The 21,952-nt window shown below is 31.0% G+C and overlaps 7 protein-coding genes and 1 non-coding gene across 9 annotated transcripts in view; 5 read left to right on the forward strand and 3 right to left on the reverse strand.

Moving 5' to 3' along the window:
• Positions 1–510: 510 nt before the first annotated feature.
• On the reverse strand, positions 511–1,081 carry LOC134831850 (probable DNA-directed RNA polymerases I and III subunit RPAC2). Its single transcript, XM_063845674.1, has 3 exons — positions 985–1,081; positions 833–930; positions 511–774 (listed from the first exon to the last, which is right to left on the reverse strand). The coding sequence occupies exons 1-3, from the start codon at positions 1,000–1,002 to the stop codon at positions 576–578; spliced, it is 315 nt and encodes a 104-aa protein (XP_063701744.1). The 5' UTR covers positions 1,003–1,081; the 3' UTR covers positions 511–575.
• Positions 1,082–1,133: 52 nt separating this feature from the next.
• LOC134831050 (partner of Y14 and mago-like) lies at positions 1,134–2,162 on the forward strand. Its single transcript, XM_063844689.1, has 2 exons — positions 1,134–1,325; positions 1,403–2,162. The coding sequence occupies exons 1-2, from the start codon at positions 1,298–1,300 to the stop codon at positions 2,029–2,031; spliced, it is 657 nt and encodes a 218-aa protein (XP_063700759.1). The 5' UTR covers positions 1,134–1,297; the 3' UTR covers positions 2,032–2,162.
• A 151-nt stretch (positions 2,163–2,313) lies between these two features.
• On the forward strand, positions 2,314–3,952 carry LOC134830950 (zinc finger protein 154-like). The gene is made up of 2 exons (XM_063844569.1): positions 2,314–2,471; positions 2,530–3,952. Exons 1-2 carry the CDS (start codon positions 2,322–2,324, stop codon positions 3,802–3,804), a joined length of 1,425 nt encoding a protein of 474 aa, XP_063700639.1. The 5' UTR covers positions 2,314–2,321; the 3' UTR covers positions 3,805–3,952.
• A 2,277-nt stretch (positions 3,953–6,229) lies between these two features.
• Positions 6,230–10,574, reverse strand: LOC134830290 (probable cytochrome P450 305a1). The gene is made up of 3 exons (XM_063843718.1): positions 10,054–10,574; positions 7,564–7,813; positions 6,230–7,504 (listed from the first exon to the last, which is right to left on the reverse strand). Exons 1-3 carry the CDS (start codon positions 10,139–10,141, stop codon positions 6,349–6,351), a joined length of 1,494 nt encoding a protein of 497 aa, XP_063699788.1. The 5' UTR covers positions 10,142–10,574; the 3' UTR covers positions 6,230–6,348.
• Positions 10,575–11,018: 444 nt separating this feature from the next.
• Positions 11,019–11,110, forward strand: Trnay-gua (transfer RNA tyrosine (anticodon GUA)). Its single transcript has 2 exons — positions 11,019–11,054; positions 11,075–11,110. It is a non-coding gene; the product is annotated as a tRNA-Tyr (tRNA).
• A 1,211-nt stretch (positions 11,111–12,321) lies between these two features.
• Positions 12,322–13,212, forward strand: LOC134831818 (uncharacterized). The gene is made up of 4 exons (XM_063845640.1): positions 12,322–12,470; positions 12,535–12,631; positions 12,686–12,960; positions 13,012–13,212. The coding sequence occupies exons 1-4, from the start codon at positions 12,383–12,385 to the stop codon at positions 13,071–13,073; spliced, it is 522 nt and encodes a 173-aa protein (XP_063701710.1). The 5' UTR covers positions 12,322–12,382; the 3' UTR covers positions 13,074–13,212.
• A 153-nt stretch (positions 13,213–13,365) lies between these two features.
• Positions 13,366–15,727, forward strand: LOC134831957 (methyl farnesoate epoxidase-like). Its single transcript, XM_063845813.1, has 2 exons — positions 13,366–14,112; positions 14,960–15,727. The coding sequence occupies exons 1-2, from the start codon at positions 13,366–13,368 to the stop codon at positions 15,695–15,697; spliced, it is 1,485 nt and encodes a 494-aa protein (XP_063701883.1). The 3' UTR covers positions 15,698–15,727.
• Positions 15,728–19,987: 4,260 nt separating this feature from the next.
• LOC134832636 (nuclear hormone receptor FTZ-F1) overlaps positions 19,988–21,952 on the reverse strand; it is a 68,237-nt gene continuing 66,272 nt past the window's right edge. Inside the window, exons 6-9 of one of the 2 annotated variants that reach the window (XM_063846729.1) lie at positions 21,432–21,690; positions 21,249–21,349; positions 20,865–21,189; positions 19,988–20,782 (exon numbers count right to left, since the gene is read on the reverse strand). In XM_063846729.1, coding sequence (XP_063702799.1) covers positions 21,043–21,189; positions 21,249–21,349; positions 21,432–21,690 — 507 coding nt within the window. In that variant the 3' untranslated portion in view covers positions 19,988–20,782; positions 20,865–21,042. Of the gene's footprint in view, positions 20,783–20,864; positions 21,190–21,248; positions 21,374–21,431; positions 21,691–21,952 lie in introns of both variants that reach the window. The other variant, XM_063846727.1, reaches the window with a different exon arrangement.

Below are 21,952 nucleotides of genomic sequence, written 5' to 3' on the forward strand. Positions count from 1 at the left end.
ATTTAGAAAAAGTCCAAAACAAAAGTTGTTTCTAATGCCAAAACCTTCAATTTGAGCTGGAGAACCGTGATCTACAAAAGTTGAAAAAATTTTGAAAAGTCGGTATGTGAGCCCTCATAATAAGAAGATTTTGACTTAAATTTTTTTTCATCAATTTTTTTTGCTAACATCTTTAAATGGCTCCTGTACATCGGAAACGCAAAATTTAGAAAAAGTCCAAAACAAAAGTTGTTTCTAATGCCAAAACCTTCAATTTGAGCTGGAGAACCGTGATCTACAAAAGTTGAAAAAATTTTGAAAAATCGGTATGTGAGCCCTCATAATAAGAGGATTTTGACTTAAATTTTTTTTCATCAATTTTTTTTGCTAACATCTTTAAATGGCTCCTGTCCCATATGATGCATGAAAGTTGAAAATCTAATGATGGGCGGATCATGGGCGAAAAATTTCATTATGTTTTGACCCTACTTTGAGCCCTCTGTCTCTTAAAATAAAAAAGTTATGGCTGGGATGGACAGAAATTACGGTAGTGATTTGTAAGAAAATGTTTATAATAAGAAATTATGAAATTTTAATTAACTTTCAGGTTCTTTTTTGGGATTCACATCGTCTTTAGGGAACTTTTCTATTAGATGATCGCAAATTTTGGTCGTGTCTTCGAGCGCTCGTTTGAAAATATCAATCGCCCTCGTGCCTTCCGTGGTCTGAACCTTAAAATGCATCGTATTTTCCGCTGGATGGGGGATCGTGTATCCACAAAATTGCACCTCAGGACTGCAATTAAGGAGAAAAGTTGATAAATTTAGAATTTCTAAGGGATTAAAGGACTTACTATCGACCGATGAGAAATTTTAAGACACCCGCAAGTGTGTGGTCTTCATTTTCGAGTATAAATGTGCGACAATTTTCGAGATTTTCATCTCCAGCAAGCTAAAAAATTTAAGAATTAGTGAAAAATTTTAGTTAAAAAATTAATTTTTTTACCTCAGCAAGGACTGGCATTGTGAAATTAGCAAGAAATTAATTAAAATTTGTCGGAATTCTTGTTTGTTTTGGGTTATGTGAGGCACGTGACTGAATTGCATAAGGAAATCCATAGTGACGCTCAGCCAAAATTGAGACGAATGAAAGTGCCTCGTCTCAAAACGTAAACAAAGCATCTCGCAAAGCATGAAAATTAATGAAAACTTCCAATTCGTGAAGAATCGAGGGGAGTTTTAAGTCCGTGCGCGTTACGGGTGCTCGTAAGTTGGTGTTTTAACCGCGGAGACCATTTGTGTGGATGATTTTGTGAGCCATGACGACCTACGAAACAGATGTTAATGGTACCTTTCGCCATTTTCCTTTCCAACATCTCCTGCGACGCAAAAATTTTTCTAAATTTTTTCTCCTTGCATTTCAGGCAAATTCATTCCGGCCACTCAGCGCCCCGACGGAACGTGGCGCAAGGCGAGACGCGTGAAAGACGGATACGTGCCGCAGGAGGAGGTCCCGTTGTACGAGTCAAAAGCGAAGAAAATCCAGGCAGCAGCGCAACAGAGATACAATCCTGCGATTCCGTCGCTGCCCGTTGGCATGTGTCCCCTCGTTGCGCAAGCAGTCAAGGAAAAGCAAGAAAAACAGCTGAAGAAGCAACAACAAAAAGAACAGAAACAGGCGCAACAAAACCAACAACAGCAGCAGCAGCAGCAACAACAACAACAAAAAACAAAAGTCAATCCAACGCCAGGCGTGCTAAATGTCACGAGCAAGTTCGAGGCAGTGAAAAAACCGAAGTCACAAAGTCAAGTTGCCGAACTTGCCAGCAAAGTGGAAGAGTTAACAGTCAATTCGGGCGACGACAAGCAAGATGTCGCGAAAAAACTAAAGAAACTCCGCAAGAAACTGCGGGAAATCGAGGAAATTGAGCAGAAAATCGAGTCAGGCGAGCTTGCGAAACCCGAAAAAGACCAACTCGACAAGGTTGGGCGAAAGTCGGAGGTCTTGGCGGAAATACAAGAGCTGGAGAACACGAGAAAACTTGTAAAGTAGCACAGAAACAGTAAAAAAAATCTAAAGAATTGAATAAAAATTGTCTATGTACATCGAGTTTCGTGTGTCAATTTGTCTGTGAAACACAATTTTTTGTTAATTTTATGCGCAAAATATATAAACGGAACGTATTTAGCATTTTTTTCATCTCACAAGCCTTTAAAAATGATTTTTTCATGAAAAATCTTCCAAAAATAACCAAATTGAGGTTAAAATCCAAAAAAAAATTGAAAAAAATTGAGGCGTTAGAAACGGAGAAGCCAAAACAAACCACCGAAACCTAAACAAAGATGAGTTTGGAGCCTAATTTAGTGATAAAAAGCGAGTCTGAAGCCATTTGTCGTTTGTGTGCGCGCCAAAAAGACGATTGTACCATCGATTTGTTCATCAACAGCAACTTGGACCTCCTCCAGAAGATACGAGAGCTGCTAAATGTGAAAGTAAGTCCCTTTCTTGTACCAAAATTTTCCAATTTTACTAATTTCTATTGATTTTCAGATCAAACCGAACGATAAAGTGCACAATATTTGTGCGTCATGCAACGAAAAGCTCCAAATTTGTCACGAATTTTACGAAGCAGTGCACACGGCGCAACGACAGCTGCTGGAAATTGCCGCTAAAACAATCAAACAAGAAGAAGTTCCTGTTGAATGTGATGTTAAAGTAGAAGATGAACCTCCTGAGATCGAATCTCACCTGTTTGAAGAAGAAAATCACGAATCCAGTGTCTCTTCGAGTGATTTCGAGGACGAAAATGACGATTTCACATCATCCAAAGACAAATTTCAGTCGGATCAGCTGAATAAATTTTATAAATTTGTATGTCATCAGTGTTCGGTAACGTTTCCTACATCCTTGACCTATCAACAACACATGCGAAAGTCACATCAGAATGAAAATCCGACAATTTCTTGTTGTAATCTCACCATTTCCTGCCAGCGCGGGAAACTTTTGGAACATTTTCTGATGCACACGAGTCCCGAGGAGCTCCAATGTCGCATTTGCAGCAAACAGTATTCGAATAAACGCGCCAAAAGACGTCACGAGAAGACGCACAGTCAAAAAAGGAAGCGTGGACCTCGATTGCAGTGTCCCAAATGCGATCGTTTCTTGGCTGACAAGGCAACGTTGCAAAGTCACATCAAAAATGTCCATACTCCCGACGAGGAAAGGCAAAAATACGAGTGTCATCATTGCGGGAAAAAACTTACGACGAAATTTTCAGTATTAAATCATCTTGTGGTGAAGCACGGGATGCAAGCGGAGACTCCCGTATCAAATAACGAGGAGATTTTGTGTCCATTTTGCGCGAAATGCTTCAAAAATCGATCCACATACAATTATCACTACCAAGTCAAGCATAATATTGTGACGACAGTGTGTCCCGAATGCGGAATTGAGATGAACAAGAAGTCCCTCCGAAGTCACATGAGACGTACTCACGATTATCAGCCGCAAAATTGCCCGATTTGCATGAAGCAGTTCCGAAATATGCATGCGGTGTTGTTGCACAAGAACCGGGTGCATGTCGAACCGCGGCACGAGTGCGATATTTGCGGAAAAATGTTCAAAATGAAGGATAAGCTGAAGGAACATCGCAAAGGGCACATCATTGAGAACAGATTTCAGTGCGATATGTGTAATGTGGCGAATAATGACTATGCTAATATACTGAAGCATCGGAAACAGGTGCATCCAACAGCCACGCCGATACCTCATGGCATGGGAAAGAAGCTGCTGGAGATCGGATATCAACAAATTGTGACTATTTAAGTGAATTATATGCGAAATTTGTTCTTAAAATTATGAAAATTTGATTTTTAGTCGGAAATTTTACCATTTTAACGTTTTTTAAGTGAAATTTGTTCACAAATCATTCTGAGAGTCGAAATTAGTTCTATTTTTGTCCAAGAGCTACTGTTAAATTTCTTTGGCAGCTAATTTTTCGGTTTTTTGTGTCCCCCTGAGTCGATTTTTTCTTCAATAAAGGTCCCGAAGCAACATTTCTGGCGTCTAACCGAGTATTTAAGGGTGTTCCAAAACCGTTTTCTGTTTCGCATGCTTGAAAAAAAATCCATGGAGGATGGGGGATATAGAAATTTTATATAGATTTTCGTTTTTAGTACTATTTAGTATGGAAAAGTAATAAAATTGTTCAATTTTGAGTTATTTTCTATGGTATTGTTATAAAATTAGCGTTTTGACTTAATATTTCCTTTCCAAAAACTATTTTGAAAAATTTTTCTATAAAAATAATCTAATTTAAAAAAGTTTTCAAAATGGCTTTGACACAGTTTTTGATATAGTTTTGCTCTTGATTTAGTTTTCAAAATAAAACTATGTCAAAGAAATTTTTTTTTTCAGTTTCGATTTTTTGACACTTTTGAGTTATAAAATGATTAAAAATGATAAATTAGAGCCCTCTGACAAATTTTTATCCATTTGGAGCAAGATTTGTCAAAAATGGCTTTGACACAGTTTTTGACACAGTTTTTGATTTGGTTTTTTTCTTGATTTAGTTTTCAAAACAAAACTATGTCAAAGGAAAATTTTTTTTTTCAGTTTCAATTTTTTGACACTTTTGAGTTATAAAATGATTAAAAATGATAAATTAGAGCCCTCTGACAAATTTTTATCCATTTGGAGCAAGATTTGTCAAAAATGGCTTTGACACAGTTTTTGACACAGTTTTTGATTTGGTTTTTTTCTTGATTTAGTTTTCAAAACAAAACTATGTCAAAGGAAATTTTTTTTTTCAGTTTCAATTTTTTGACACTTTTGAGTTATAAAATGATTAAAAATGATAAATTAGAGCCCTCTGACAAATTTTTATCCATTTGGAGCAAGATTTGTCAAAAATGGCTTTGACACAGTTTTTGACACAGTTTTTGATTTGGTTTTTTTCTTGATTTAGTTTTCAAAACAAAACTATGTCAAAGGAAAATTTTTTTTTCAGTTTCAATTTTTTGACACTTTTGAGTTATAAAATGATTAAAAATGATAAATTAGAGCCCTCTGACAAATTTTTATCCATTTGGAGCAAGATTTGTCAAAAATGGCTTTGACACAGTTTTTGACACAGTTTTGATTTGGTTTTTTTCTTGATTTAGTTTTCAAAACAAAACTATGTCAAAGGAAAATTTTTTTTTCAGTTTCAATTTTTTGACAGTTTTGAGTTATAAAATGATTAAAAATGATAAATTAGAGCCCTCTGACAAATTTTTATCCATTTGGAGCAAGATTTGACAAAAAATGGCTTTGACACAGTTTTTTTTGCTCTTGATTTAGTTTTTAAAACAAAACTATGTCAAAGGAAAAATTTTTTTTCAGTTTCAATTTTTTGGCAGTTTTGAGTTTAAAATGATTAAAAATCTCTGATTTTTATCCATTTGGAGCAAAAAAAAACACAGTTTTTGATATGTCAAAGAAAAATTTTTTTTTCAGTTTCAATTTTTTTTTTGAGTTATAAATTTAAAAATTCTTGATTTAGAGCCCTTGAAAATTTTTATCCATTTGCTCTTGGCTTTGAACAGTTTTTGATTTAGCTATTGCAAAATTTTTTCAGTTTCAATTTTTCTAAACTTGTTGAAAAACAGCTAAAATATCGCTAAAAAAGCTAGAAAAACTTGATTTCTTATGAAAAAGTATTTAAAAATCTATATAAAATTTCTATATCCCCCATGGTGATTTTTGATAAAAATGATAGGGGAGGAAACGCGAAACAAAAAACGGTCTTGGAACACCCTAAAGTGAATTTATGCAAACAAAAAAATCTAAAAAAAAAATAATTTTGTGAAAACAAATTAATTTTTCAGGCTCTTGAAAGCAAATAGGTATTCAATTAAAATTGCCATGTAAAAATTTTTCAACAAATTTAATTTTTTTCAAATTTTCTTTTCAAATAAGCATGCAAACAAGTAGTCTAAACATGAATTTTCTACACAAATGTCCCTCTGAATAAAAATTTTTTTCTTCAAAAACAGTTCCTGAAGAAAAATTTTAGTTTTTTTCTAAGAATTTAAATTAATTTTATGCAAAAATTAGTATAAAAAGTGAATTTTTAGTTCAAAATTTTACTTTTGAAGTCTTCGAATTTTAGTTAAATTTTGCCTAAAACATACCTTGTGAATAAAATTTCTTCCAATTTTTGTCTGAAGAAAATTTTTGAAAGTCTCTAGAGGCCAAATTTTTATTCCTTATCCCTTCAAAAGACCTCGTAATAGAGTCTCATGAAGTAACATTGGCCATCAAAAAGCATCAAAATTCAATATTTTCAATTCACTATATTGATTAAAAAATAAAAATACAAAAAAAAACTCATTTAACTCGTGACTTAAATTGCACCAAATACGGTTTCGGGGACAGTGTAATGCCCGGCAGGAGATCCATCGACGGCGGATCCTTGCCCTCTGCCTGCACAATTTCATATTTCTGTAAAATTCCGACCAAAAACGTGAACATGCACGCACGCGCCAACGAATCGCCCAAACAACGACGCCTTCCCTGACCAAAAGGCATCAGTCTCTCATTTTTCACGAGTTGCCCGTCGCCATTGAGGAATCTCTCGGGTCTAAAAACCTCCGGATCGCCCCAATAATCCTTGTCCATGTGAACTGTACGAAGCCCCATGAGAATTGTGGTGTTTTTGGGGATGCGATATCCGCCCAAAGTCGTTTCACGTAACGCTCTTCGTGGTCCGCTAACTGGCACAATGTGGAAAAATCGCTGAACTTCGAACAAAAAGGCTTCCGTGTACGGCAAAACGGTTTTATCGCCGATATTTGGGAGTTTTTCTTGCCCGATTGTGTTAAGGATCTCGGCAAAAACCTTTTTTTGGATGTCGGGACGAACAACCATCATCATGAGTGCCAAATCGATCGTAATTGAGGTCGTTTGCGATCCCGCAATGAAAATATCCAAGATAATCATCGTCAATTGGACTTCAGTAAATGTCGAGTCACGGTCATGTTCGCGCTCTTTCATCTCCTGAATGTAAGCGTAGATCAAATCATCGCCTGCCTTGTCCTCGGAATACGTTTCCTGATGACTTCTGATCGTTTCCATGAAAAATTCGTGCAGTTCGTTGTTGAATTCCTTGATTAAATTGTATCCCGTGTATTCGGGCGCGATAAATCGCATCCACGGCATTTGCGATAACATGCCGCCCGACATGTCAAACACTTTGCTGCGACGATTCAGCAGTTCCAGCAACCGAACGAGACGTTTGTCGTTACGAGAGATTCTAGATCCGGTGGTAAAGGTCCACAAAACGTTGATCACGGATGGCGGCAAAAACTTTCCAGGCCAAATTTCTGCGCCATTTAGGTCTTTAATAAGCGCCAACAGCTCATTTAGTTGATTTTGAATGTGACTTTCCATCGTTTGACGTCCGTAACCGAGTTGACGCAAGTGACGAACGACGAAATTTCGATGTTCTGCCCAATGTTCGCCGTCAGTGCAAGTGATTCCCAAGCTAAAAAATAAATTTTTAATTGAAAAATTTTGAAATTTTTGTGAAAATGAAAAATTTACCGCGTGCCCATCGTTCGTAATCGCAAGAAAAAGTTATCGGGACGTCCATCGAACTCTTCCTTGTTGTGAACTTCCTTGACGATTGGATATGTGAGCGCAACGACGACTAAATCTGTGCCGAGTTTTAGTCCCAAAACGGGACTTTTGTGCAATTTTGATAATTCTTCGAAGGCTAAATGTTGTCCTCCAACTTTGCGGGCGAGACTTCGAACGTATGGCGTGTTGCCGACTATCGGTAGCCATTGAGGGCCTGAAATGAAATGAAATAAGAAGAAAATTTTAGAAAAAATTTCATCAATAAGGCTGATACAACTATCAAAAATGTTTCAGGTTTCCTCCCACGTAATTTTTTTGAGAAATCCTCAAATTCTTTTGAAAAATATCAAAATTTACGTAAATTCAGTTGAAAATTCGATATTTTCATACATTTATAAATTTTTAGTAAAAAATTATCAATTTTGTAAAGAAAAATATTCTTTTTTCCTAATTTTCAAAATTTATATTTAAAAAAAATTTTATCATTAAAAATTTCAAAGTTTCCATGCCCCATTTTAAAAGTCCGAAAAATCCAATGGAGGGAAAATAAAAATAATGATAATAATTTTTCAATATTATATTTTCAAAATTTTTCAAATGACTTAAATTTTCAATTATTGGTTGAAATTTTATTTTTGATATATTTTGAAATTTTTCAAAAAAATTTTTTCATAAAATTAAATTTTTTTTTTTTTTTTTGACATTTAAATTTTTAAGAAAATAATTTTTTTAATTTTTAAAAATTTTTTTAATTTTTTTTGAATTTTTAATTTCGAAAAATTTCAAAAATATTTTAAAAAAAAACAAAAATGTTTCAAACACACAAATTGTAAAATTTTTAAAATAAGTATTTCAAAATTTTTTTTTGTCAATATCAATTATATTTTCAAAAATTCCCACTTTATTTTTGAGGGCCAAAAAAAAAAAAATTTATCATTATTTTGAAAACTTTAGAGGTAGAACGAATTTTTGATAAATTTTAAATAATTTTCTTAAATTTTAAGTGAAAAATGTGATTTTTCATGTTTTCGCGGCTATTTTTAATGAAATTTAAAAGGTTTTTGTAGAAAAATAGTAAATTTTTGATTTTTTAAGATTTTTTATTTTTAAAGTAAAATGTTGACTAAAATTTAAAATTTGATTTAATTTTTTTAGGTTCAAAAATTAAAAATTTCTTATTCTTTTAAAATTTAAAAATTAATTTAATTTAAAATTTATTCTTTTAAAAAATTATAGATCGTAAATTTTTTTTTATCTCCGGGAAACATTAAAAATATATTGAATCAATGCAAAAAAAATAGGTTTTTATATAGCGAAAGAAAGAAAATTTTTAACCACATGCTAATCAATTGTTATATCAATATATGAGAATTTTGCAAAAAGTAACACATTTTGGCTCTTTAACAAATAAAAATTATTTTTTGTTGAATTTTTAAATATTTTTTAAAATTTAAGCTCAAAAATAAAAATTAAAATTTTTGAAATAAAGCAAAATATCTTATTTAAAAAAAAAATTTTTAAATATTTTAATTAAATTTAAAAAAAATAATTAAACATCTGTTTCATTTTTTGAATGAAATTTTATTTATTTAAAATAAAAACAAATAAATTTTTATTACAAAAAATTCAAATCAAAAGATATTCTTGAAAACTAGAAAGACCTGAAGCAAAATAAATAAAATTTCACAAAACATGTTTAATCAACATTTTTTTTGCATTTCCTGTTCATGAACTTCAAATTTTTTTAACACACTTCCGATCATCTTTTTTAATCAAAAATTATAAAATTTAACGAAAAAATAAAATCCTTAAAAAACCAGTCGTCTCCACAGAAAATCCTTTACACGAAAAAAATAATTAAAAAAAAATCTAAAAATCTATAACAAGTAAAAAAAAAAATATAACAATGCAAAAAAATTAAAACCCGGTCATCGCATCAGCAATGAATGTCATTGACACTTCCGTTAAACTAACCCAAATATCCCCGAAATACGTGCAAAAAAGATCGAAACTCATTTACCCTGATATTGAAACCGCTTCCAGTCACATCACACTCAAACAAAATCATCTCTTATCTAACTAGGTTAAGTTCCGCGTTAATTTTACTCCAGCATTGCTCCGGATGACTCACACACATGTGGATGGATCGTCGTCTTCAAACACACAACACGTCGAGTTCATTCACCTTTGTACTTTTTTTTTGTAAAAAAATTTTTTCGTGTAATCTTTGGGGCGGATTACATGTCTTCGTTTTATCGCAAAACGCGTAAAATTGAGTCAAAAATGCGAAAAAATAAAACTTTACAATAAACAACTTTCTTTCTGCACATAAATTTGAGAAAAAAAAATTTTTATGGCAAAATGTGGGTAAACTGGTTTTTGAAACGGTTACAGATGCAAAAAATAATTGAAAGTCATGCACTTCCTAGATCGATCGCGAGTTTGTTATCTCACCTGGGGGATAATTTTTGGGTCTTTTGAGTGCCGCGATGAGCCAATATGACGTCAAAACGACTGTAATTGCCACTAAAATCGCCAACATTTTTTTCGCTTGTCTTTATTTGAAATTTAAATTATTTTTTTTATCACTTCTGGTTTATTTTTTGTCTTCTTTTGACGTCTGTTTGGTCAAATTTGGTGCATAATTAGCATGTCTCGCACGTCGTTCCCGCAAATTCAGACTATCGCTCCGCGAAGCGATTCGTGATCATGATAATGAAAAATTCTGTTATCGTTGCTCTGCGGAATATTTTTTATTTTCTGTTATTATGTAATTCTCAATTAATCTCCGTTCTGATGATGATTCCGTGAGATAATGACCGCATTTATGCCATGCGATAATCCCGAAATGAATTTCTTTGTTTTGTGTCTTTTTGTAAATATTTACTTTTTTTTTGTATTTCTCTCAGAACTGGATTTTTTTTATTTGTTTTCTTTTTTTCGCCGCACTTGTTGCCGAGACACGTCTTGACGATTTAAATATTTCAGCTCGACTGGCGATCTGCGGTTGTGGTTTAAAGTATTATACACTCTCTTGGTGATATTTCTTGCATGCGAGTGTGTGAATGAATTTGTCGTCGCGAGAGTTGCTTGGAATGTGGAGAGGAATTTGTTTCGTTGTTATCAGTGATTGACGATTGATAAAGAGATGCACTGAGAGTATTTTTTTTAAATTGTGAATGAAGGGGGCGATTAATGATTAATTTTTACTATTTTAGTTCAAAAAATATTTTTTTTTCTAAAACGCATTTTTTGAAATTAATTTTTTGCTGTTTTGTGTTTCAAGGCAGACAAAAAGTGAATGAACCTGTCTTATCATTTTTAAAAATGTTTCGTCGTATTTTTATCAATTTCAAAGTCAAACAGGTTCATTTTTAATATTTTTTTTTGAATGATTTTTGTGAATGCAATATTATGTGCCGCTCTTAGCTCAATGGTAGAGCGAGTGACTGTAGAACGCAAGTTAATTGTAGAAATCACTAGGTTGCTAGTTCGATTCTGGCAGAGCGGAAAAGTTGATTTTTTTGGAGAATTGTCTTGAATTTTCTGAAAAATAATTTTAAAAAAATAAATAAATAAATTGAAACAAATTAAAAAAATTTACCTTTTCTTATTTTATTTTATTTTTTGAAGTATCAGTTAATCATCTTTAACATATTTTTTTCAAAAACTTTTCAAACAATTTATAAAAGAATTTTTACTTATAATTTAATTAAGAATTTTATTTTTTTTAGAGAAATTTAATTTTTTAAAATTTAAAATAATGAAATAATTTAATTTTAATAAAATAAATTTTAATTATGTGAATTTATTAATTAAATTTTAATTAATTGATAAATTAAATTAATAAAATTATTTTTATATAATTAAATAATAAATTAAACTAATTTTATAAAAATAAAAAAAATGAAATTTAATTCTTGAAAAATTTTAAGTTGAAAAATTAAAATTTTTAACAATTTTAAGTTTTTTTTAAAAATGTTTTAGATTTTCCTTAATATTTATTTTGAAAATAATTTTTTTTAATTTTTTAATATCGAATATATTTAATTTACCTCAAAAAAAAAAAATTCGAAATTTTTAAATTTCGAAAAAAAAAATAATAAAAAAATAAAAATTTATGTTGAAGTCAGTTTGACTTACTTCTTCATTTTTTTTTCTTGTTTTTTCTTCACTTCGATTTTGACAAGCTCTTGCTCGAACTTTTCATACAACTTTTGTTGGGCCATATTATTTAATGGACAATATTTTCATTATTCTTTTTAAAAAAAATTTAAACTTTAATTTTTTTTTATCAAAAAATTTTTTTTTCCTCTAAACATTGAAAAATAAAGTCTCATGTGTCGTTTTTGGGACAAAAAAGGTAAAAATAGTAAATTTTTATCACTTTTCATACAATTTTCTTGTTATCCTTTAGGAAATCAATGTTCAAAAAACGACTATTTTATATCCTAAAATGCCTTGAATTTTCATTTTAAAATGAAAAAAAATTAAAAATATTTTTTTTTAAATTAATTTAAAATTTTTTTACCATTTTACCATTTACTCTCAAAATTTGCGAACCCCAATATCCACTCCTATTATAATAAACATCAAACAAATATAGACTTTTTGTAATTTACTCACCCTTACGTACTTTGTAATCTTTCCTTATCAACGACATATTGATAAAAATTATCTCCACATTTTATCGAATTTTTGTTTCATTTTGATTGCAACTCGTCTTGTGGAAAGAACAATTGTTTCTTAGTCATCAACTAACAAAAAAAAAAACCCACAAAAAATGGTTGAATTTTCCTTCGTAAGTTTCCCCAGCGCCAAAAATGTCGAAGTTGACACATTTTTCATAAAATTCGACCTGAAAATCGGATGTAAGTCACATTTTTTCATTTAATTTTTAATTTTTGTCGACGTAAACACACAACATTCCTCCAGGTTTCGTAACTTCTGGCCTCGGAATTCTCTTATCGTCGATAATGATCGTTTTTTCTGCTTTTAAAATGACAGATGAGTGTGCCACACCAGCGGAATGGTAAGTTTTTCCAAGTTTTTAATGATTTTTAATTAAAAATTTGATTTTTTTAAGTCTTTTGACGCAACATCCACTCCTACCGCAATTCGCTGCCTTCTTCAAATTCATGCTAGCGGCCCACGTGTTGACTCTGGCAGGCGAAATTTGTCTTCTTTTGGGAACGGTACTCAAAATGGAGGCTTTGTTGAATGTCTGGTTGGCTATTCCGACGGGCGCTTGCTTCACCTACAGCACAGTTTACAGTTTTTTGGTGTACAAAGACTTTGCGGCATACGGATACAGTGGCGTTGGCTTCGCATTTAGTCTGATCGGGTTGATTTTGTATCTCGGTAAGGCTTTTTTCGTCAATTTTTTGTGATTTTCATGACAAATTTTTGCAGCATATTTGATTTACGCCTGGATTTGTGTTTATTCGTTCGCGAAAAAGGTGTCGCAATCGTAAGTTTTGCCATTTTTGGACTAATTTCGGATGCATGGAAGATAGAAATCATCAGTTGACCCTTAAAACCTTAACAAAATTTACATTAATGCACGTAAATACACGTGACCTCTAAGATGAACTCCAAAATAAAAGCCAAAAATACCGTATTTTTCTCTCTCTATGTGTCTAAACAGCATCTAGAACTCGTTCTTGTATCGTAGGCAACGCGTCATTAGAAGTTTTTGTGCATTTTTAATGTTTCCAGCTCATTTTCGATGCACAGTTACGTGTCGATTGTCGTCGTGTTAGCATCATGTTACTGAATATCGTGCTGCTTTTCTCACTTTTTGTGCTTTTTTGCTGGCGTGACAAACGTCCCAACTTTTTTCCGCCGGGCCCGCCATGGATCCCCATCATCGGCAATCTTTATCTCATCTACGAGTTGCTGCAAGAGCAAAAATTCTACTTTCGCGTGTGGAATTACCTCGCAGAGCGTTACGGAAGTGTTGTGGGTCTGAAATTGGGAACGAAAAAACTCGTCATTGTTTCGGGCAAGGAGATGATCAAGGAATTTTACAGCAATGAGGATTTCGATGGCAGACCAGATGGATTTTTTTATCGCATTCGAAGCTTTGACAAGAGACTCGGGATTGTTTTCACCGATGAGCGGGATTGGGAAGTCCAACGGAAGTTTACGATGAAGACGTTGAAGCAACTCGGGCTTGGGAGGACAAATATGGTTGAACATATTGAGCGGGAAGCTTACGAGATGGTCGAATATTTCAAGGAACGCAGTAAAGATGGGTCTCCGATTGAAATGCATGACGGATTTGATATTCCGGTGTTGAATGTCATGTGGGCCTTCTTGTCGGGCAGCAGATTTGAGTTGGATGACGAGAGATTGCCGGAATTGACGAAGATGATTCATGATTCGTTCCGTGTAATTGACATGTCGGGTGGATTGTTGAATCTTTGGCCGAGTATAAGATACTTTTTGCCGGAAAAGTCGGGATATAAGCCACTTTTGAGGACTTTGGAGCCGTTGTGGGCGTTTCTGCAAGTAAGTAAATTAAAATTTTAAAAAAATTTGATCAAGAAAAGGGTTTTTGATGAAATTTTGGCGCAAAATTTAACTTTTCAATACTAATTTTTAACAAAATTAATTAAAGAAAAGGCTTTTTAGTTTAAAAAAATAACTTTTTATAATTTTTGATAAAATATTTAGCCCGAAAAATACCTTTTTAAATACATTAATTATTTTTTTTAGTCTAAAAATTTGCTTTTGATGCTTCAAATAGTCATTTATAGATCAATTTTGTGTTCTCTTGTACAAAAATCTTCAAAAAAAATTGTAAAAAAAATAATTATTCATAAAAAAATTAAAACTTACCGAATTCTAACGAAATTTCCTTAAAAAATTATTTTTTTTATACTTTTTGATAAGATTTTAGCACAAAAATTAATTTTTCAGAGCATTAAATTTCTTAAAAATTAAATTTTTTAAATTTTTTTTTAAAGAAATGCTTTTCAGAGGAGGAAAAATTATTTTTTAAAATAGTTTTTGATAAAAATTTAGAGTAAAAATCAACTTTTAATTCCTTTTTAGTTTTAAATGTTATCAAATTGTCAAATTTAGTCAAAAAAAGACTTCTCAGCTTACAAAAAATTATTTTTTATACTTTTTGGTAAACTTTTTCGATCAAAAATTACCTTTGAAGGACATTAAATGCCTTTTGAAGTGCAAAAAGTTACCTTCTGAAGCCTCAAATTGCTATTTTTCATCATTTTTGTGCCTTTTTGAACAAAGATCTACGAAAAATATTAAAATTGTTCATAAAAAAATTAAAACTTACGAAATTCTTACAAATTTTCCTTAAAAAAATAATTTTTTCTTTAATTTCTTGCAGAAAACAATTGACGCCGCTAAACCAGAACTCGATAATCCCGATGCCCCTCGCTCCTTCATCGGCAACTATTTAGAAGAAATGCGTTCCAACACTCGCGATCACACTTTTACCGAAGAACAACTTCTCGCCCTTTGCGTCGATCTTTTCCAAGCTGGTTCGGAAACTTCCAGCAACACTCTCGGCTTCGGCTTGATCTACGTTTTGCACAACCCGTACGTGATCGACAAGATGCGCAAAGAACTCGATTTCGTCGTTGGCAAGGAACGTCTTCCAACGCTTTCGGATCGGACTCAACTTCGTTACACGGAAGCCGTTGTTTGTGAAATTCTTCGTTTGTCGACTGTGGCTCCGCTGGCAATCGCTCATCGAGCACTTTGTACCACGCGATTGGGAAAGTACATCATCCCAAAAGACTCGCTGGCGATGGTGACCTTGAACACGTTGCACATGGACAAAGATTATTGGGGAGATCCGGAAGTTTTTCGCCCGGAGAGATTTATGAATGCTGAAGGAAATTTGATTCAACATGAGAATTTCATGCCGTTTGGTGCGGGAAAGCGACGATGTATTGGCGAAAATTTGGCAAAATCAAGCGTTTTTTTGTTCTTTGCGTCTTTTATTCATTCGTTTGATATTTTGCCACCGTCGAAGAGAGAATTGCCGAGTTTGGAACCAATTGACGGAATTACTTTATCTCCTCAACCGTACAAAGTTTTTCTGAAATCAAGAAAATATTAACTTTTTTATTTAATAAAGCGTTTTAGTTTCAAGGCGTTGCCTTAAAATTTTGAATTTTAGACGAAATTCAGTGTTTTTATAAAATAAAGCGATTCCTTATTAATTTAAGGCGTTGCCTTTTAATTTTAAGTGTAGGAAAATGTTTCGAATTTGATCAAAATAAAGCATTGCTTTTAAAAATTTAAGGCGTTGCCTTAGAATTTGCGTATTTTGAATCGAATTCATACATCGTAGATACTCCAAATGCTGAATTAACAGGCGAAAATTTGTATTGCGTTAAAAAAGCGTATTGCGCGTTAAATTTCTGATCGCCTGTGAAAAAATCTATGATTCTATATTTTACTTGTTGTACAAAAATTAACGTGACGTCAACTTTTTTTATTATAACTTTTATTTATTTAATAAATATTTATTATTTTATTTTTATTTACGATAAGACACATTCAACGTGCTGGTCAACGTATAGAAAATAAGGAGATGCATGAAGTAAAATTGCGGTCCAAAGTAACTTGCCATTGTTGAAGTGGTGTGAGAACTTTTCTACGAGGATTACATGAAGAACCCTGTTTCGTTGCTCAGGATTCGTCCCTTTCCTCGCACAATTTTCCCTCATATTCACCGTGAAAAGTCCCCACCAACCAACATATTCTCCATCTCCGCACGCATCCATCTCCAAAGAACATGTTGCGGCACACGAAATACGGGAACATGTGAGACGAAGAACAAACAACGAACAAGGAGGAGAACAAATATGGATTCGAGAAGCCGTCAAAAAAATCATCAAATTTACTAGAAATTTTATTTAAGAACCAAGCGTTCATCATCGCCAAGAGGCGACGCCTTTTATTTCGACATTCTCCATCTTTTACACTGAAAATCAAAATCACCGACGGAACGCGACACTTCTTTTGTACCATCACTGGTTCCATTGCTGCTTTTGCTTTTCAGTGCTCCGTACGAAATTCACCTAACGCAACGTCGCAATAAGGCATCGCCTTAAATTTATGAACTCCTGTTCCAAATCTTTGATTTTTAGAAAATCGAAATTTATTTTTAGGAGCCTTTTAACGCGACAAGGAAAGCGAAAAGGAAGATCGCGCAACACTCTCGAACATTATTTAAATATAGCATTAAATAACAGTCACAATTATCTCATAGCTGGTTCGCTTTTAGTTTCAGAGCTATGCTAAAGTTTATTTTATATTTAAATGAAAATAAAATTATGAAAAAAAAAACTTTTGCCAGAAATGACTTGGCGCATTGCATAACGCCGAAGCTGGATAGAGAACGAAGTTGAAATTTCGTAATGAACGGCTATAATTGTGAATGAGGTGAAGAGCACTTTTACTTTCCGTTGAAAAGTGAACTTTGTTTTTGGGGTTTTCGTTTTCGGTGAAATCGAAATTAGTGAAATTTCGATATTTAAAAAAAAGTGCGTAGATGAGTTAATTATTGAATCCAATAGAAAATGATTGATGGAAACTTTGTTAGAAAATGTTCTACAACTTTAAGATTTCATTCAGAATGTTTTGTTCTATTAAAGTTCTTGAACAGAATGATTGGTTTTTGTTCTTTAAAACTAAGAAAATGAAGCTAAAATCCTTTTACGAAACATTTTCTAATTTTATCTCGAACGAGAATAGAATGAAAATGTTCTGCGGATGCCGAATAGTGCTTAAAAAGTCATTGCCTTAAATAAAATTATGAAATAAGGCGACGCCTTAAAAATTTAATATTTGAAAAATTAAAGAAAATAAAGCGTTAGGGCTTACAGAAGATGAACAGCGACAGCGATAAGAGCCGAGGCAACGACTGCTTGAATTAAAAATGCTAACCTTAAATTAATTAATTAATTGAATAAAAAATTTTAGTTTTAAGACGAAAAATTTTAATAAAGCAAAGAAGAAGAAGAAGCTCGAGAAGAAGAAAACGTTAAAAAAATTAAAAGTTTGTATTAAAAAACATTTTCTAAAATTTTTCAGTAATTTAAAAAAAAAGTTTTTTAGAGACTTTTCTTTAACTTACCTTTAAAAAAAATCACGTCAACCCATTATGAGCCCTTCATTCAAAAATTTCACCAAAAATCTCATAATTTAACATTATTCTTTAATCATATGTATAATATAATACAATCAATAAACGATTAAAATGATACAGAACAATTTTTTTTTCATTTTTTTTATTATTTTATTTCAATAATTTTATTGTTATCAATTAATTTTAAACATAATTTTAATAGTAACTAAAATAATTTTAATGTAGTTTCCATTTTTTTATCAACTTGTGTTTTTTTTATGTTTAATAATAATAATATATAGTAAATATATAATATAATTAATAGATAATCATAAGTTTAACAAATTTATATAGAAAAATAATGAACATTGTTTTGTATTTTTTTTTTGTTATATTTTTTTTCGACTTCTTTTTTTTAGAGCAGATTAGTTAGGTAGATTCTTATGTTTTATTTTTTTCAAAAAATATATATTTTCTCTTCTTCTTTTAAATATTTTTGTTTTTTTCATCTATTGAACTGCGGTTGCTGAATTTGTAAGTTTACTTTTTTTTATATATTTCTTTTTTTATTTTTTATTATTTATTATCTCCCGAAAAAAATACACACTATTCGTAAGTTTATCATAATTCACAATTTAAAGTTGTTTTAATCCGTTTTGTAGGACGTTGATTTATTTGTTTAAATATTTTATTACGGTTATGACCAAAAAAAAAATTATCAAACCTCCACCAATACGCGGTTTTTTTTTGTAACTTTTTGAAAATAATATTTATTTTTAATTATTAATTTAATTTTTTTTAAGGAAAGAAATTTAACTAAAAAAAAGTTTGTTACTCGATTTTTTTTTTACAATTATTATAAAATTAATTCCTTGTGTCCAATGTAACCTATCGCTTGATTTTTTAAATCTAACAAAGTAATGTGATGATATTATTCATATTTTATTTTTTTTTTATAAACATTTAATTTTTTTTTAACTTTAATTAAAGGGGTATACTCTTCTTCAATGTTTTTTTTTTTACAATTTTTTTTTATATATATTTACACATTTATTTTTTTTTAATAATTTTTCTGTTTTTTTTTTAATTATAAATAAATCAATAGTTTTTTTGAACATTTTTCGTTACTTTCTTTAATATATATATATTTATATGTATGTTCATCATTTTTTGAAAGAGTGAACTCCCAATTTTTTTTACTGACTTTTTTTTATATATTTTAACTTTTTACAACAAATGTACACCTATATATGTATATGTTTATGATTATTTCGTGGTTTTTTACTTAAATAGTTTTTTTTCCCTTAAAACGATTATTTTTATAGCGCATCTATCCTTATATAACAAGTGGTTAGTGTTAAAAAAAATTATTTAAAATATATAAAAAAATATTTATCAAAGCTTGACAATTTTTTTTTCATCGTGTGTGTTAAGAATATAGAACAACAAACAAAAAATTATTAATTTTAATTATACATTGTTTTAAACTAATTTAATTAATTATTTTTTTTAAATTAAATAGATGATGTTTAAAATTTAAGTTTGACGAAAAAAATATAGTTAAAGTAATGGAATGTGATTAACTTTCTCGCGGAAGAAAATTGGAAAGGAACTCGCTCGATCAGGATTTTTTTTTTATTATTAAAAAAAATAAAAATTGTGATGTATTTATTGAAAAAAATATTAAAATTGAAAAGAAATAGGAAAAAAAAAATTGTGATGCATCCTGTTTAAATCCATTTTTCTCTTTATTGTTGTCAGAAGTACGCATTCGGTGGGGACCATGCATCCTACAAATTATTATGGGGGATGAAAAAAAAATTTATTGGGAATCGAGCGAGTGTCCTGAACAACTTTCGTCATTAATCCTTTCTTATTCTATCCTATCATAACCTACAAGTTCCTAACATGTCACAGCATTTCGTTCATTTTTTTTTGTATATTCTAACCTTTCATCATACTTTTCATTTAACATTTTTTTTCTCAATTCAACTTTTTTCTTACGATTTTTTTTTTATTAAAATATTTTTTTTAACAAGCTTTTTTTTATACAATAACAACAATATCACTTTACTTTCTTCTGATTATTTTTCGTTTTTTGTGCTTACTAAAAATTAAAAAAAAAAAAATTCTTCCGGTGTCGTTCTGCTAGTTAAAAATCTTTAATATTATTATGCCCATTTATCCCAAGAAAAAAAAGTAAAACAATGAAAAAATTAAATTAATGTTTGTCCTCTTTTTTTTTAAAAAAAAAAAGTTTTTTTTTTATAGTTAAGCAAACACAGGGATAAAGAGGGTTGGTAACTCTGATCCGATATATTTTTTTTGTATCATTAAAGGCCATCAAGCTTTTTAAGCCGTTTTGTTACGATCATTTGTAATGAAGCTGAACATTAAAAATTGCACGCGAAACCTTTTTTTTTAACTTTTTTAAAGTTTTTAGTTTCGTTTTTTTTTAAACATAAATCGCTGAGAAGCTATGGTAACACGTTCTTACGTTAATTTTTTTCTTCTTTTCTTCTTTGGCACACAGCAATTGCCGTATTTTTTTTAATTTTGTCAAACTTGCGCCACACTTGCTGATTTTTTTTTTTGCTCTACCAAATAATAATATTTTTTTTTATTTTTGCCTAAAATTAATTTTTTTATAAACTAAATTTTAAATTAATTATTTTTTTATTATTAAAAAAAAACGTTTGAGCTCAACTCTAAAACAAAATATTTTTTTAATCACTAAATTTTTTGCAAATTAATTATAAATATTTTTTTATGATTTTTTTTTTAAGTATTTCAGGACATTAATTACGTCAAAATTATTTTTTTTTGTGTTTTGTTAAAATTCTCTCACAATTTTTTTTTGTACATTTATTTTTTTTAAAGTTATATTTTTTTATAACATTTATTTATTTTTTTTAAACGGGTTTTAAAATTTAAATCAAGTGATGCGCCTTAAAAGTTGTCTAGTAGTACAATTTCTCGTGATGTTCGTGTTGTTCTTGGTGAATGTGTCTGGGAAGATTTTTTTTTATATTTTTCTTTAAATATATTTACAAAAGAAGGACAGAACAGCTGAAAAACAGGAGAAATTTCGGAAAAATCATTAGCGTTGTTCATTTTTTAATTTTTTAAAAATAAATTTTGTAGAAATTACCTTCATTCAAATACTTATGTCTCCAAATTAAGTATTTTTTTTTGTTTTCACATCTATTCGTCTTAATAGTAATAATAGTACGGAGTCATCTCACAGATGTTGGATGACCAAATAATTTAGTTTAAAATGTAGAACACCAAATTTTAATTTTTTTATATTTTTTTTTAGATGACGACGCTTATTTTCGCTTTGCATGTAACATTTCCATGAGGAGCGTTTGGGACGGTGCACTTCCTTGACAGTGTTTCATATACAAATGCTCTTCACCTCGAGATGCCATCATATGAATTTCTGGTATAATACTGAGCAATTTACTGAATTTATCCTAAAATCACAAAAAAATCATTAAAATTTATTTTTTTAGCAAAATTGGGAAAAACTTACTGTAACCGATGGATAACACGTGAGCGTGTAGTCGAGCAGGGCTGCCTGAACGTTCTCGTATCCCTCAAGGACGCACTTGCGATTGGTGATGCCGCGTACATCTGTAGCATTATTTTGAAAATTGTCTATTTTTGATTTCATGTTGCTCAAAAGTGGATAAATTCAAAAGCATTTAAAACTTACCGGGACAAAGTAACAGCAGGAATTTCATGCAAATGTAATCGCCAACGTCGAATTTCAGCTCTTGCAATTTATTCTGGATCTCGGCAAATTTGTCGGCGAGCGACGGTACTCCGAGCAATCCCAAACCGAGCAAATCGAATTTCTGGCCGTTGTGGAGCGTCGTTTCGTCGGGCAAGCCATTGTGGAGCCGCTGATGCAAATGATCGAGCACGAGCATGTCGGACCAGGAATTTTGCAGCAATTTCATTTGATCGTCAACCTGAAAAAAATTAAAAAAAAAAATTAAAAAGGTAATTCACGCTGATTCATACGAAAAAAAAGAAACAGAAAACTACAACCGAATTAATTTTTTTTATTTATTTTTTTTTTCGTGTTTACTACGAGAGTAAACAGCAGGCCAGCCAACATTATTACGATTGTTGAGTAAAACTAACCTTGGCTCATTTACGCAACACATAAATAGAAACGCTACAACCAAAAATAATATCGTTCGTACCTGTGAGTATTTTTTTTTTGGTTTG

Source organism: Culicoides brevitarsis, chromosome 2 (genome assembly GCF_036172545.1).
Source record: "Culicoides brevitarsis isolate CSIRO-B50_1 chromosome 2, AGI_CSIRO_Cbre_v1, whole genome shotgun sequence".
Taxonomy (NCBI): domain Eukaryota; kingdom Metazoa; phylum Arthropoda; class Insecta; order Diptera; family Ceratopogonidae; genus Culicoides; species Culicoides brevitarsis.